We start from the raw sequence: 13,995 nt of genomic DNA on the forward strand, positions 1-13,995 counted from the left end.
GGGGGGGGAGGAGAAGGGGGCTATAGCCAATGGCAAACTACCATTCCTGTCCTCCATGCCTCGGGAGCCGATGCGCCACACGTGTCAGTTCACCCCAGAGGCTCCTCAGCAGAAGACGCTGCTCTTTGGTCCACTGCTAGGAAGTTTCTGGTCAACTTTCCACTCACTCTGAACATTAGCAGACAATGGTCAGCATGAAACGTGCCCTCTGAGACCTGCTGAAATGCCCCCTCCCCGTCCTGGTGCAAATCCAGTTCTCATCCAGGCGTTTACACACGGACTCCCTCTGGCAGGGTCCATTTTGGGGCCCTGACCCCGCCCCCCACTTCCCTTTAATCGACCCGAATGGGCCATCCAGCCCCAGCCTCCCCTCTGCCTGCAGGGCCGGCAACCTGGCTGCCCTGGGTGGCACACGGCCTATTTCCCTGCCAGCTGTGGGGAAAAGAATCTGCCACACAAGAAGAACGAGGCGCCTCCAGAGATCCAACCAGATGCGGAGAAACTCCCCGTTGCCTTTTTAAGGGAAATGAATGTGCCTCAGAGCCCGGCAGAGGCTCCTTGGAGGGGGCGCCAGGAAAGAGGGAGGCTAGCAAGGCGCAGAGCATGCCAGACGGAGGCTCCCAGGACGAGGGAGCAGCTCGCTCCTCCCATCGCTCCTCTCCATCTGCCTCCACGCTCGAGGAGGGGGGCTCGGCAGCAACAGTCACCTCCAGATCCCTCACTTCGACCCCAACAGACGCTTGCAGGGCGGTGGGGGGGGGGAAAGGTGGCCCCTTAAAAACAGGCCATTTCATTCCAACCCAGTTCCTCTTCCCTTTGCAAGCGATGCGCTTTGACCCACCCACAGCCAACAGACGGGCTCATTCAGTCTACACAAGATTACAGGCGAAAAGTGGAAGTTCCAACCGGCTCGGCCAGAAAGCCCAATGAGGGAAGAGGGCTGTGGGAATCCCGGCTGTCTTTGGATGCGTCTGTCAGCCGACGGCTGCCCCAGGAAGGCGGCGGCACACTGGCACCCAATGAACTTGCACCCAGCAATGGGGAGACGGAGGCGGATGAAATGAGTCTGAGAGGGAAGTGGAGTAAGAGGGGAGTAAGGAAAGAAATCCGCCCCCCCAATCTTAAAAACAGCGGGGTGGCAGGTGGGAAGAGAGTCCACCTTGTTGCTGGTGGCTCCTCTACTTCTGACACAGCTTCAACCAAGAACATGCCTGTATCAGAAACTGGAATCCCCCTACTTAGAAGCAACAGGGTTTAACATTTCCAGAGTATCCCAAGAAAACTACCAGGATCGGCTGTAGCCCTGGCTTCATGCTCAAACGAGTAAAAACCTGGACTAGACAGATCCTTTGGTCAACAGCAAAGCTCTGTCCAGGACACCAAAATGGAAACAATGGCACCAGAAATTGGTCAGCAGAAGCAAATCTGCAAAATAAGTGCAAAAGTTAAGTCCACACCAAGCCACAATTGGCCTGTTTCGCAACGAAGGCATTTCTGCAGAAATGCTAGGCATTTTCATGTCCCACTCTCTCTCTCTCTGCAGAATTAGACCTCATTATGAATGAATGGATGGATGAAGCCACTGGAGAAAATCAGGAATTAGGAAGGGTCTCGTTTGGCATCAGCTGCTATTAAGGAACACTTTAGGGAGGTCACGTGCCTATTTTGGGCGCTCTTTTCACCTTGGGCTAGGAGAGGATCACAGCAGCAGCAGCAGGAGGGGAATCGACTGGGCTTGGATACGCGCTTGCCTCTTTCCCTTTTGCTAGGCAGCTCCAGGTCCACAGCAGGGACTGGGCTCCATTGCTCAGCCCTCACTTTAAACTGGGTTGGTTGATATAGTGGTGACAAACACCAGCACATCATCATCATTCTTGATGGTTAGATGTAATTCCTAGAGCGGCACATTTGAGGACATGGCCGGGTGGCTAAATTGGGAGATTTGCTCTTAATTGATCTCATCCACTCTCTTTCGATTCATAGCACGGAAAAGGCACCTACAAGCCGACTGAATACAATGAAGATGATTTCTTAGAGAGCATTTTGATACCACATCCTTTTCTGCACGTGGCCTATACAGGATAGTTCCATCCTTCAACAGGCTTTAAAAGGACAGCAGCAGAAACATTAAGCTTAGGGTGATATGTTTTGGTAAAATGCAGATCCCTAAAAAGGGAGACATTGGTAACCAAAAAAAAAAAAAAAGCTAGTTATTTCAATAAACGTCAATTCTCTCTTCTTTTAAACACATGAATTCTTCCCTTGGAACAAGGGGCCATTATCTAGGGCAGGGGTCCCTAATCCCCAGGCTGTGGCAAGCAAGTGCATGCTGCCTGTGTGTCTGCCGCTCGCTTGGAACTGTTTCCTCCCCCCAGCTCATCCACAAAACCGGAAAGGTTGGGGACCCGATTTAGGGAAGAGAAATCAAATAGACAATAGCTTGGTTTCCTTTGTGGGCACTTCCTTCGACACAAAACTTGCTTTATTACTGCTCACTAAAGTCAAAATTTTGGCACAGCAGAGTTGAGCGTGAGAATTCCAAACCACTGATAGGACGGAGGTTTCCCAAGACGGTGCAAGAGTTGAGCAGATCTTAATACAGAGACGGAGGGATGTTCTTTGCATCAAGCCGAACACTTCCAAGCCTTTGTTCCTGTTTGTTTGTGCCTGTGTGTGTGTGTTCTGGAGCCTGGTTTGTTGAAAAACCTCAGTCAGCAGCCAAGACTAGCCATGTCAAGGTCAGGGCTCATTTTAGTATATAATTTTGCTTTACTGATTCTCAGCGACGGCCCCAAATTATTATTCACGTGGGATCCAAGAGAAGGCAAAACTCCTTGGCTCTGTTACAGGTCAGATTCTGGGTTATCACTGCACAGGAAGTGAGAGAAGCAACCATAAATTAACTTTAAGGAAGACAGGAAGAGCTGATCAAGAGATAGAAAGGCAGCCTCATCGAAGGTCCAGCACCACCACTTCCTCTTGCATGACGGTCACGTGGTTGCAAGTCTGAAAGAGAGAAAAGAAAACCATGAGAGTCTGGAACAATGTAGAACCTGAAGGGCCAGGGCCTTCTCTGGATCGGAGGAATTCTCCCCGGGAGACAGGGCCATCTCGCCTTCTCTTAAAAAGGCAATGGTTCACCCTCTCCCTAGGGCAGGGGCCTCCAACCTTGGCCACTTTAAGCCTGGTGGACTTCAACTCCCAGAATTCCCCAGCCAGCTTTGCTGGATCCCACTTACAGTAAAGAGAGGAGGGTCTTTGCAGTGGGGATGGAATCCTTTCTGCCTGCAGGACGAGATCTCCTCCATCCCGTGGTCGGTCAGTTTAAAGAATCCAGTCCTAGACAACAGCAACGGTGGAAAAAATCAGCTGGCCCCAATGCTGCAAATGGCCTCGGGGCCAAGAGTAGCATTAAGTTCGGAAGAACAGAGGCGGCTGCCCCTTGAGGAAACCTGCCCTAAAAGAGGGGTCTCCAACTGTGGCCACTTTAAGACTCGTGGACTTCAAGTCCCAGAGTTCTAGGAGTTGAAGTCCACAAATCTTAAAGTGGCCAAGGTTGGAGACCCCTGTCCAACACTGAACAATCCCTTTCTACCTACAAAACCACAAGCCTGCTTATCTCCAATGGATATGTTTTGCCCTCCTGTGCTCCCAGCCTTCTCATTTTGGGATAAGTTTCCCCCAACAGGTAGACCGGGACAGAACTAGGATTTCCACAGGATTTGAACAAACTAGGCTCATTCATGAGCTGCTTAAATGGAGCTGGGATGCCTCTGAATCCCAATCTTCCCCAACTTCATTCATTATTCAGAGGGGCACGGAGCACGTCTGAAATGTGGTGCTTGCCCCTTAAAGCAATATGAATAGAGTACAGTGGAATAAAATAGGGAATTGGATTGGAATGGAATAGAGAACAGAATAAGGAAAGAATAGAGAATGGAATAGAATCAAATATAGAATAGAATAGGATTCAGAATAGAATGGAATAGAATAGAAAAGAATATTGGAATTAGGGAAAGAATAGAGAGTAGAGTAGAGAACAGTAGCATAGCATAGCATAGCATAGCATAGCCTAGCCTAGCATAGCATAGGCTTCATTGGTCAAGTGTGAAACACAAAAGAATCTGTTTCCGGTGCAATAGCTCTCGGTATAAATACAAAGCAACAGATTCATCATCATCAGTCATCCCAATTAAGGGTAGAGAGGAAGAAAGAAGCTAATAAGAAAGGTAAGTGATAACACTGCAGCCATAATACATGGGGAAATACACACAGACATTAGACAGCACTGTGAGAATTAGGTGTTCGGCAGATTGATGGCACGAGGGGGAAAAAACGCCCCTGTGTCCGGTTGTTCTGGCATGCCGTGCCCTGCAGTGCATCCCGAGGGGAGGAATTGAAACAGTTGGTGTCCAGGATGTGAGGGGTTTGTAGTCCCAAATGCAACCCTGTGATCTTACTCAATCTCACAACCAGACTGGGACGTACACAGTCCAGTAACTTACTCTTGATACTTTGGTGAACAAACAATAGCTATAGACTCTGGCAACATCATTTGATAGGAGCAATGGGTGTGCAGGTCCACACTGGAGAGGAAAGCCGTTTGAGTAGGATGAGTCTAAAGGAAGAAAGAAACAGGGCAGATGATAAAAGGAAGCTAGAATCAGGGCATTTTTTCCATTCTGTTTTTTAAAAGGCTGAACACAAAATTTTCTTCTGTACTTTCTGGAGATAAACATTTTTAAGTGGTATTCGTTTATATTTTGCTGGCTTTTATTCTCAAAAATATACTTTTGGGTACAGTTTTGAGACACCTAGGCATTCTTGTTTACAGATATATATATAATGAGGAAAAAAATTGTGGAAAATATGAACTTCTAAAAAAACGAACAAGGACCTAGGAACTCTCGCAAGCTCTTGCCAAAGTCCCCATGAGAGGACTCCTGAGTGGGGAGAAGGTGCAGGATTCACCAGAGTCCCCCCCACTCAAGAATCCTCTCCTGGGGACTTTGATAGGAGCTTGCTGGAGTTCGCAGGTCCTTGTTCCTCCAGTGGAAGCCCCCGAGGCCAGCAGAGGATCCCAGAGAGGGCATTGTCCGGGAACAGGCTCTGCCTCTGCCCTGCAGCCATTCTCTCTGGGGGACGAAGGAGGCCCACCCGCAGGCAGGGTTTGGACCCTGGAAGGGCCCCGGCCAAGGAGGCTTACGTGGATCCATCCCAAGGTGATCAGGCTGTTCTGGTCCTGGATTAAGAAGAGCTCCTCCTCGCTCTCGGTGTTGCAATAGTCGGGGCCTCCGTGTTGCTTGGGGACAATGACGTGGGTGATTGTGAATTCATTCCTCATCTGATGGGGGAGAGAAACAAGGCCAAAGGTCATGGGGGGAGGGGGGGGGGAAAAGATCAGCAAAGAGCCTTTTCAGGTAAATGGTTAGTAGGCAGGCGGGGCAGATGTGGCGTCCTCTAAAACTGGGGTCCCCAACCTTTCCGGCTTTCAGAGCTGCAATGGAAGGGGGACAGGAAATGGCTCTGGGTGAGTGTGGCTCCACTTATATGAGGGGTGGGCACTTGCATGCACATGGGACTCCATTTGTGTGAGCATTTCTGGACGAATGGCTGTCCAGCCTCTTCTTAAAAAGCTCCAGTGATGGAGCAAGTTGTTCCACTGATTAATTGTTCCAATTGTTAGGAAGTTTTTTGGATCCTGGGGACCAGAACTGGCCATCTGCTTTGCCTGAATTTATAGGGCAAATTCCTTACCATTTGCAATTCACTCTGGGCCTAAAAATATTTAGGGACTCCTGCAATAACGTGTAATCGTAGAGTCATACTTAAATTACCAAAGTCCACGATGAAAGGCAACAGTTTCTAACAGTGACAGGACCGTAATGTGACCTTATAGTTCTTCTGACTACTCAGACCTGCTTCCGTTTCCTATACTTGCATACTTCCTACCAAGAGGAACGGCGAGACCTGCATTACTATTTAGGATATTTCCAAATGATCAAGCTACCAGTTCAGGAGATTTCACGCGGCCTTGAGGATTTATGCCATCATCTTACCAGCTTCCCACAAAGGATCCCACAGGTCTCCACGCCCCTGGCTGTATTTGCATCTGCCAACTGCAGAAATTTATGGCACAGATCCCTGGGGACAACGATGTGGCGAAGACCATCTATAACTGCGTCTGGAAGGGAAGAGCAGAGTCACGGGGTGTAATAGGCTGAATCCCACCCCCCATTTGCAGATTTGCTAAAGTAGAGACCATTTTATCCATCACAAGCTCTGCCTACAGCTCAAAAGGCCTAGCAGTCTCACTTGGTATTTGGAAAATAGGGCACAGAAAAACATGGACTTGGTATTTATGTTTTCAGAGGGCCGAGCGTTATTTTAACCAGAGGAAACTCCTGCCAAAAATAGTGAGAATAATCAGCTAACTTACAGCAGTGCTGGAATCTTTTCCCAAAGTGGTTTTGTGCTAATCCAGCTTTTACATTCTGGTTTTTTTTTTAAATGTCTATGGAGATTCTCAGTCTGAAAACCTTTCAGTGACACAAATGAGGTCGGGGAGCAGTATTATGGCCAGGACCCTCCACTGGCTAGAGGTCAAGGTTTTCCAGCTGAAGGCCGTCATGTGGCCAAGCCTTGAGGAAAAACTCTCTCCAAGGCCAGGTGACCTGACTCTTACCCACCTGGATTCCTCAGAAGAAGGTGGAGCAGGGCGGGGAGCAGGGTGGGCCTTCATCTGGAGACACGAAGGGCTCCCTCTGACCCCAGTGCTTCTTTCCAGGCCACCATGCTTAGAAGGTGCAGGTGGCAAGAATCTACTCTGGGACAGCGGCACAACACTAGCTAGCCAGGAGGCCGGGTGGAGGCTGCCATGGGAGGCAAAGAGAAGCACCCCGAAGATTTCTCAAGCAGATTTGACTTTGGGAGGATTTAAGTTTTTGGAAAACAGCAGATTTCAGATGGCAACAGAAATGCCGAGCCATCCCATATATTCTGCTAAAATTAGTATATTAAATAGATCCATTTTTGGCATCTTAAGCACTCCCTCATCTGCAACAAAGGGACTGGGTGGTGCAGGGAGAGGGGTTATTTGGAGCAACCCTGGCAGGGCCATCACTGCATCCCCAGCCTAGAAGGCGGACCACATTCATGCCAAAACGTACTGTTTTCCGAGTTCCCCAAAGCGCCAGGTTTCAGCGACCTGTCCACTACGGGGGGCTGCGGCAGTCCGCTTCCTCCCGCGGGGCTCCAAGGTTGACCAGCGGATATAAGAGTTTGGGGGTCGGTGGGGGGCTTGAGCACGCCAGGTATTAAGGGGCCCTCCGGGGGGCCTACAGTTGCTGCCCCAAATTGTTGCTCCACCCTCAGGCGCTCCTTCTCCAGCTCCTGGCGCCGGATCATGTCTTCAAAGGCGTGGAACTGCTCCTGCTCGGCTTGCTGCTGCTTCATGCGGGCCACTCTTTGCCTCTCCTCCTCCAGCTGCTGCTGCAGGGCCAAGGTGCGAGCGAATGCCTCCTCTTGCTTCTTCTGGAACGGGGAAGGGGAGAGCCAGCAGGTCACGTGGGGAATGGCAGCGGGAGCAACGCTCTTGGGGCATCTCCTTCCCTGGCCGCAATGTCTGGGCTGAAAACTGAGCAACTGTCAGGATTCCGGCAATTGCCCCGATTAAATCATGAGCCTTGAGCCAAGTGTCAGAAAAACTCAAAGGATTTATTAGGAGCAACATGCTGGCATTAACCTAAATCAGAGGTCTCCAAACTTGGAAACGTTAAAGACGTGTGGACTTCTGGCTGGAGAATTCTGGGAGTTGAAGTCCACACGTCTTAAGGTTGCCAAGTTTGGAGACCGCTGACCTAAATGAAGCCAACTCTGGCATACGTAACTCACAGTCACGTGTGACCCTGTTTCCTCCCTCCCCCCCCCCCTGGGTTGACAGGAGGAGCTGAGCTCATCTTTGGGAGAATTCGATCCACCAGTTAGAGCAGGTTAATTCATTAGGTGACTGGCTCGTAAAGCAACTTCCTATATATAAATTGCTTGCATTGTTTTAACTTTGCCTTTCCATCTATGTTAGGAGGAAAATAGGTAGAAAAGCTAATGTACAAAGGGAAACTTGGCTGAAAGAGGAGCTGAAAACAATAAGTAGAAAGGAAGGGAGATGGAATTGGGGCTGGGACTAAATGGACAGTGATATGGGTTTATCAAGAAACAATTAGGCCAGGCCAACCTGATCTCCTTTTTCTGATAAAGTGACTGGCTTAAGTCATCCTGGAAGTGCAGTGGACATCGTTTGTCACAACCTCAGCAATGCATTCAACAATTCCCACCCACCCCGCATTTCTCTGTTTCTTATTCAAGTACTATCCAGGCCCAACTCTTCTTAGATTCAGAACCCAGACAACATTAACCAGCTGTTGTCGTTTATATTAAACAATATTCACATTAGATATAATCATTGTTTTTACATTTAAATCAAATCATTTTTAGTTTTTGTTAAGGCCCTACCCACTTTTTATCTTGATGCAGCTTATTTTGTCTCTTGACCGTGCATTCTCCCGATATCTCCAAAGATACCGACTGGGCTTTCTCAGAGCTTCAGCAGACATAATGATTCCCAGAAATTAAGGAGAATCAATCCGGGTCAGCATTGCTAGCATGACAGCCAACTTGTCTGCTTCTGGCTCAGCCAGACTGGACGCCAAACATTCCAGCGGCCAAGGCTCCATAACATCCTGTTACTCACCTTCTGTATATTGTATTCTGCATATTCTTTGTTGTATTTTGCTAAAAGCTCCTTTTTCAACTCCTCTGCTTTAGGGAATGCAACCTCTTTTAGTTTCTGAGTTAAGAAAAAATAGCACAAAATAGGAAATGTGAGATTCAACAGTGATATTCAGTTTCACAGGAGGAGCATCAAGTTTGTACATCAAACTTATACGAACTCTCTCAGAAGAGCCTTCTGAACCCACGACCTGGGCAGCCAACTTACTTTTTCCCACCGCCAGGGAACAGGCAATTTTAGGGGAAACTCTTACAAGAAAAATATATTTACCACTTACTTTCACTGTCTCTCTCTTCTCTGGAATGATTGCAGTTTTATATTCACGATGCTTGGGGAGTTTCTCTAAGAAGAGTCTGGGAGAACAGAGCACAAGGGGACATGGAGCATAAATGAGGCTTAGCATGCTGAAGCATATTTATCCTGGTTGGCTAAGAATAGGTCTACACATTTTAATCAGAGTCCTTATGCCAAAAATGAGAATGTGAGGCTCTCCACATGTTTTGATCGATTGATTTGCTTATTTATTATATCCTATTTTTTAATTCAAATATTATATAACATCCTCTTAAATGACTCTACTGTTCAGTGTTCCACCCTTTACTCCTTATCTTTGGCAAGCTGGCAAGGCAAATGGTAAGTCCACAGAGCCAGAGGCTATACATCCCAGGGTTAGACGACTCTTAAAAGCATAGTTTTTAGAGACAAGATTGTTTTTTTAATAAAGAAAGACAGATTGTGGATACCAGAAAGGACTATATTAGACACTCGAGAGAACAAAAAAATTACAATTAAAAGAGAACACATAAACTCAAATTAAGAATGAGACAAAATATTAAGAATGAACCAAAATATTCTAACATTGGACATATTGAGGGCGGGGTTTTTTTTTTTTTTTGAATAATGGATTCAGAAGTTAATTTTATGAGTGTCAACAGAAACATGTACTTCTATGGAAAGATTGTTGAAAGACATTAAGGATCAAGTTCTACCTGACAAGGCCAGGACTAAGTTTGAAAGGGATTTTTTAAATGACAGACTAAAAGAATGACATGGAAAAAGATCTTACATTGGGCATCATACCAACAATAAACCAAGAGAGTACTACCTGGATAATGTTTATAAATTGAAATTACAAAAAGCTTGCTAAAGTTTTGAAGAACATCATGAGAAGGGACAAAGAAAAAAATGATAGGAAACAAATTCAATGACATCACTTGAATGAATTAAATATTAGACTTGTTTGAAGTAAAAGGAAGGAATGTAATAAAGATACATTGTCAAAGAGAATAAAAACACATTAAAAAGTTATTTAACAAAATTGAAAGAAATACAAAAATGTCATTATAATGAAGTTGCAATTCTATAGCTATTTAAATACATTTATATACTTTGGGGACCACTGACACTCTTGCCCATTGTTTAAACAATGCCAGAATTTCTGTTTATTCCACTCATTTCTTAATATCAGGTTACACTGAGTTCTGTAAGACAATTTTCTATTAGGACGTATAAAGAGCAACACAACAAGTAAAATAATCTGCATATGTATTTTTCTTAGGCTTGTATGAATAAAATTTGATTAATAAAGATTTTCACTTGTACCTTTGAATAACATCATAAAAATATAAAAAGCAACAAGATTAAAAGAAGCTAATGGCTAATCTGGAAAAAAATTATTGTTGGGAAAATTGTGGAAAGTTTTGGTATTTTACCATTTATTTGACATATTCTTCCTTGGTGAGCGCTGCGAATGATTTAATGGCCTTGCTCAATCAAATAAGACTATTACCAATTTATTTATTTCCTAAATCAGGGATGGGGCAGTTATTCATCAAAGTTAAAAGTCAACTGAGAAACAGACACTTTGGAGAAATTGTAGTTTTGGTCCCTATATGTTTTAATTAGATGATGCAAAAGCCCAGGCAAAAAACGGACGGACTCATTCAGGCTATAGATAAATAAGAAGTTTAGTCACATCCGTTACAAATTCCAGAATATCTAGCTAATTTGCAACACATAGATAATCTACTGATTTGTCAGAATAGAGGCTTATTATTGAGCAATGCTTATTTCTTACGTAATGTATTTGTTGTACAATATAAAGGCACGTTCGATGTTGCCTTCTTCGGAATAAATAGTTGCCATCCGGATGATTTCAACACCTGAACGGTAGTATCTCCGTGGTGGAACATCTTCATTCACTTCCACACAACTCCCCATATGAATAAGACCTCTGACCCGGTCTTCTGGGGGCAGGCTGGTATCTGCATACTCAGACATATAGGTTCAATCTGCAAGAAGAATTGATACGATCTGAATGAGATCATTTATAATCCAAGTTATTTATTCCATGTATTCCAGATTTCTTAGATCTGTAAGTATAACTTTGAGTAACAAATGAATGAGGAAATGTTGTATTTGAATCCAAAGAAGCTTGAAGTTCTAGCTTTACAGTTTGTTTCAACACACGTGATACTAAAGAATATGTTTCTTTATCAGCCTTATCTGCAAAAGCAGACACTGGCAGCCTACATAATCCTATTAATGCAATTTCAGTAGGAAAACTTCAGTTGAAACATGGTCTCTCCGCGCAGAGATTCAAAGCACATCCCTAATCAGGATGCGACCCTAATCAGACTCGCTCACTTAAGTCAGTTGGTCAGTGTATTTGATAAATTTGATAACAGAATAACTTTATTGTCACTTTGAAAGTACACTAATCGGCGTGCATTAGCATGAAATGTCTTTGCATGCAGCTCTCAAAGGGAACCATTAACCCGTGGAAGGGCTTGCCTTCAGAAGTGGTGGGAGCCCCATCAGTGGAGCTTTTTCCAAAGGAGAGACTTCATATCCATTTGGCAGCAATGGTCTAGGGCAGGAGAACTCCCAGAATTCAAGCTTGGCCCCTTTAAGCCTGGAGGACTTCAACTCCCAGAATCCCCCAGCCAGGAAAGCTGGCTGGGGGATTCTGGGAGTTGAAGTCCTCCAGGCTTAAAGGGGCCAAGCTTGAATTCTGGGAGTTGAAGTCCTCCAGGCTTAAAGAGGCCAGGGTTGGTCTAGAGTCTCCTACTTGGGGAGGGCTGGACTAGAAGACCTCCAAAGCCCCTTTTCTCTTCTGTTCTCTTCCTTCCCCAGGAAGCCCTCCGCCCGCCCCCGTGCCCTAGAGGCCGCTCGGGCCAACCATGCCTGCCGTCCTGGAACCGCCGCGGGAGGAAAGGTGAATGGCGACCCGCTTCCCGCCCACTGACCTGCACAGGAGTTCGCAGCCGGCAACGGGTCGCCACAGAACCGCTCCAGGGTAGCTTCCGGCTTCTCTAGGCCAGCTCTCGTACACTGAGAGATGGGGGCGGAAGTCTAGCCGAGGGACTTCCGCTTCCTTCGCTTAAGACGGTGAACCCGGAAGTTTGTGACTGATGGAGGGTCCGCCAAGTTCACTGGATGGAACTGCGGGCCTTGGAGGCGGCTTTTCGAAAAGACCCAACCAAAGCGGGATGGCTTCCTCCCTCCCTCCTTCCTTCCATCTCTCCTTCCTCCTGGCTTATTTCTTTTTCTGTTCTCCTTCTTTCCCCACCCTCCCTCCTTTCCTTCATTCCTCCTTCTTTCCTTCCTCCTTCCCTCTCTTCCTTCCTTTTCTATTCTCCTTTCCCCTTCCTCCCTCCTTTCCTTCCTTCCTCCCAGCTTCCTTCCTTCCTTCTTTTTCTATTCTTCTTTCCCCTCCCTCCTTTCCTCTCTCCTTCCTTCCTCCCTCCTGGCTGCCTTCCTTTTCTATTCTTCTTTCCCCTCCCTTCCTCCCTCCTTTCCTTCTTCCTTCCATCCTCCCTCCCTCCTGGCTTCCTTCCCCCCTATTCTCCTTTTCCCCCTCCCTCCCAACTTCGTGGGAAAGCCAATACAACCACCACCATTCAGTCAGAGTTGAAGAAGCTTCTTGGATGAGAAGCGAAACGTCTTCAAAGAAAAAAGCCAGAAAGCCCCATTGCCTCCTAAAAAAGCATCTTTGGGACAAGCAGGACCTGGATGACTGGGAATCTCTACAAACGATGGTTGAAGTTACTTTTTCAGCACCATGATTTTGCACCACCTATTTCAGGCACCAAGGAGCATTATTACAGTAGGGAATGGAAATCAGAAAATAGGAAAATCAATCTAAATCACTCCTCTTATTTAGATTTCAAAAGGTTTGCCTGCTCTTGGGTGACGGCATTTGTATGCTTGCGGAGCAGCTGACATGATAATATTGGAGCCACCAATAAGGGGATTTGGAGAAGGGGCCTGGATCTGTCCTTGGGGCCTGAGCAATACAGGATTTCAAGCTGTAAAAATACATAGCTGGAATCTTGGGACTCTCCTACTGTAGATATTTACAAAACCAAACTCTTTGCATTTCTCACATTTTCTAGTCTCAAAAATGCAAATTTTAAAATTTCATTTTAGATAACATTAATTTTTTTTTCAAATAATAGCTGATTATTAGGTATTAGGTGATATTTTAGTCATCCTAGAGAGGGCCATCAAACATGGGCTTTGTAATATTGTACTTGCTAATGAACATGGGGTTTTTCTGTATCTTTCTCTTCTTTAAATTATTAACTTATAGTTTATCAGCTGGAAATATAGAATTTTTCCCTTAATAATTGGACCCTATTCCTGCTGATTGATTGTTGCATTTAACATTTCCTAACTACAAGATAAACAATTTTTGCTCTGCAGGTGAGGATGGGGCAGAAGTGCATTTGGGAAACAGGATGCCTGAAGTTTATCTTCTGAAAGATAACTCTTTCAGTGATTGTCTATTACGTTTTCTACTATAATTAAGGGCTGCAAATTTTATATTAATGGCATTATCTATACTTCAGCTAGTACTTTTTCTAGCCCACAAGTTCTACATCTTAAGTACACTCCTTTTCTCCCAGCAGGAAATGCATCTCATAATTCAATCTACTGTATTTCAATTACATAGAGCAGCTCATGATTCATTCAAGAATAATATTTCTGGTTTCAAAAGAGCTACCCTTATAGTGCTTACAAATGTGATCAGGGATTAGCAGCCTGATACCTCTCAGGTTTTGGATTCAGTATCAGACCACATAACTAATGCCAAAGGACTGTGAGAATTTTCTCCAAATCACAACTGCAGCTTTGAATGTCTTTTACAAGCTTGAACATCCGTAAAGGTAAAAATCAACTTCAAAAGAACAAAAACAGTTGCC

General features: G+C 45.5%; 1 protein-coding gene across 2 annotated transcripts; it reads right to left on the reverse strand.

The window, feature by feature from the left end:
• Nucleotides 1-2,440: 2,440 nt before the first annotated feature.
• Nucleotides 2,441-12,159, reverse strand: STAMBP (STAM binding protein). 2 transcript variants are annotated; one of them, XM_026684751.2, is made up of 10 exons: nucleotides 12,037-12,159; nucleotides 10,866-11,079; nucleotides 9,066-9,141; nucleotides 8,750-8,845; nucleotides 7,170-7,533; nucleotides 6,060-6,184; nucleotides 5,207-5,344; nucleotides 4,506-4,618; nucleotides 3,240-3,339; nucleotides 2,441-3,006 (listed from the first exon to the last, which is right to left on the reverse strand). In XM_026684751.2, exons 2-10 carry the CDS (start codon nucleotides 11,066-11,068, stop codon nucleotides 2,950-2,952), a joined length of 1,272 nt encoding a protein of 423 aa, XP_026540536.1. In that variant the 5' UTR covers nucleotides 11,069-11,079; nucleotides 12,037-12,159; the 3' UTR covers nucleotides 2,441-2,949. The 2 variants fall into 2 exon arrangements, with proteins under 2 accessions (XP_026540536.1, XP_026540535.1); XM_026684750.2 differs by having other exon boundaries at nucleotides 11,970-12,046.
• Nucleotides 12,160-13,995: the final 1,836 nt, after the last annotated feature.

Source organism: Notechis scutatus, chromosome 7 (genome assembly GCF_049901735.1).
Source record: "Notechis scutatus isolate UNSWTSFEM ecotype Mainland chromosome 7, rNotScu1.2, whole genome shotgun sequence".
Taxonomy (NCBI): Eukaryota; Metazoa; Chordata; class Lepidosauria; order Squamata; family Elapidae; genus Notechis; species Notechis scutatus.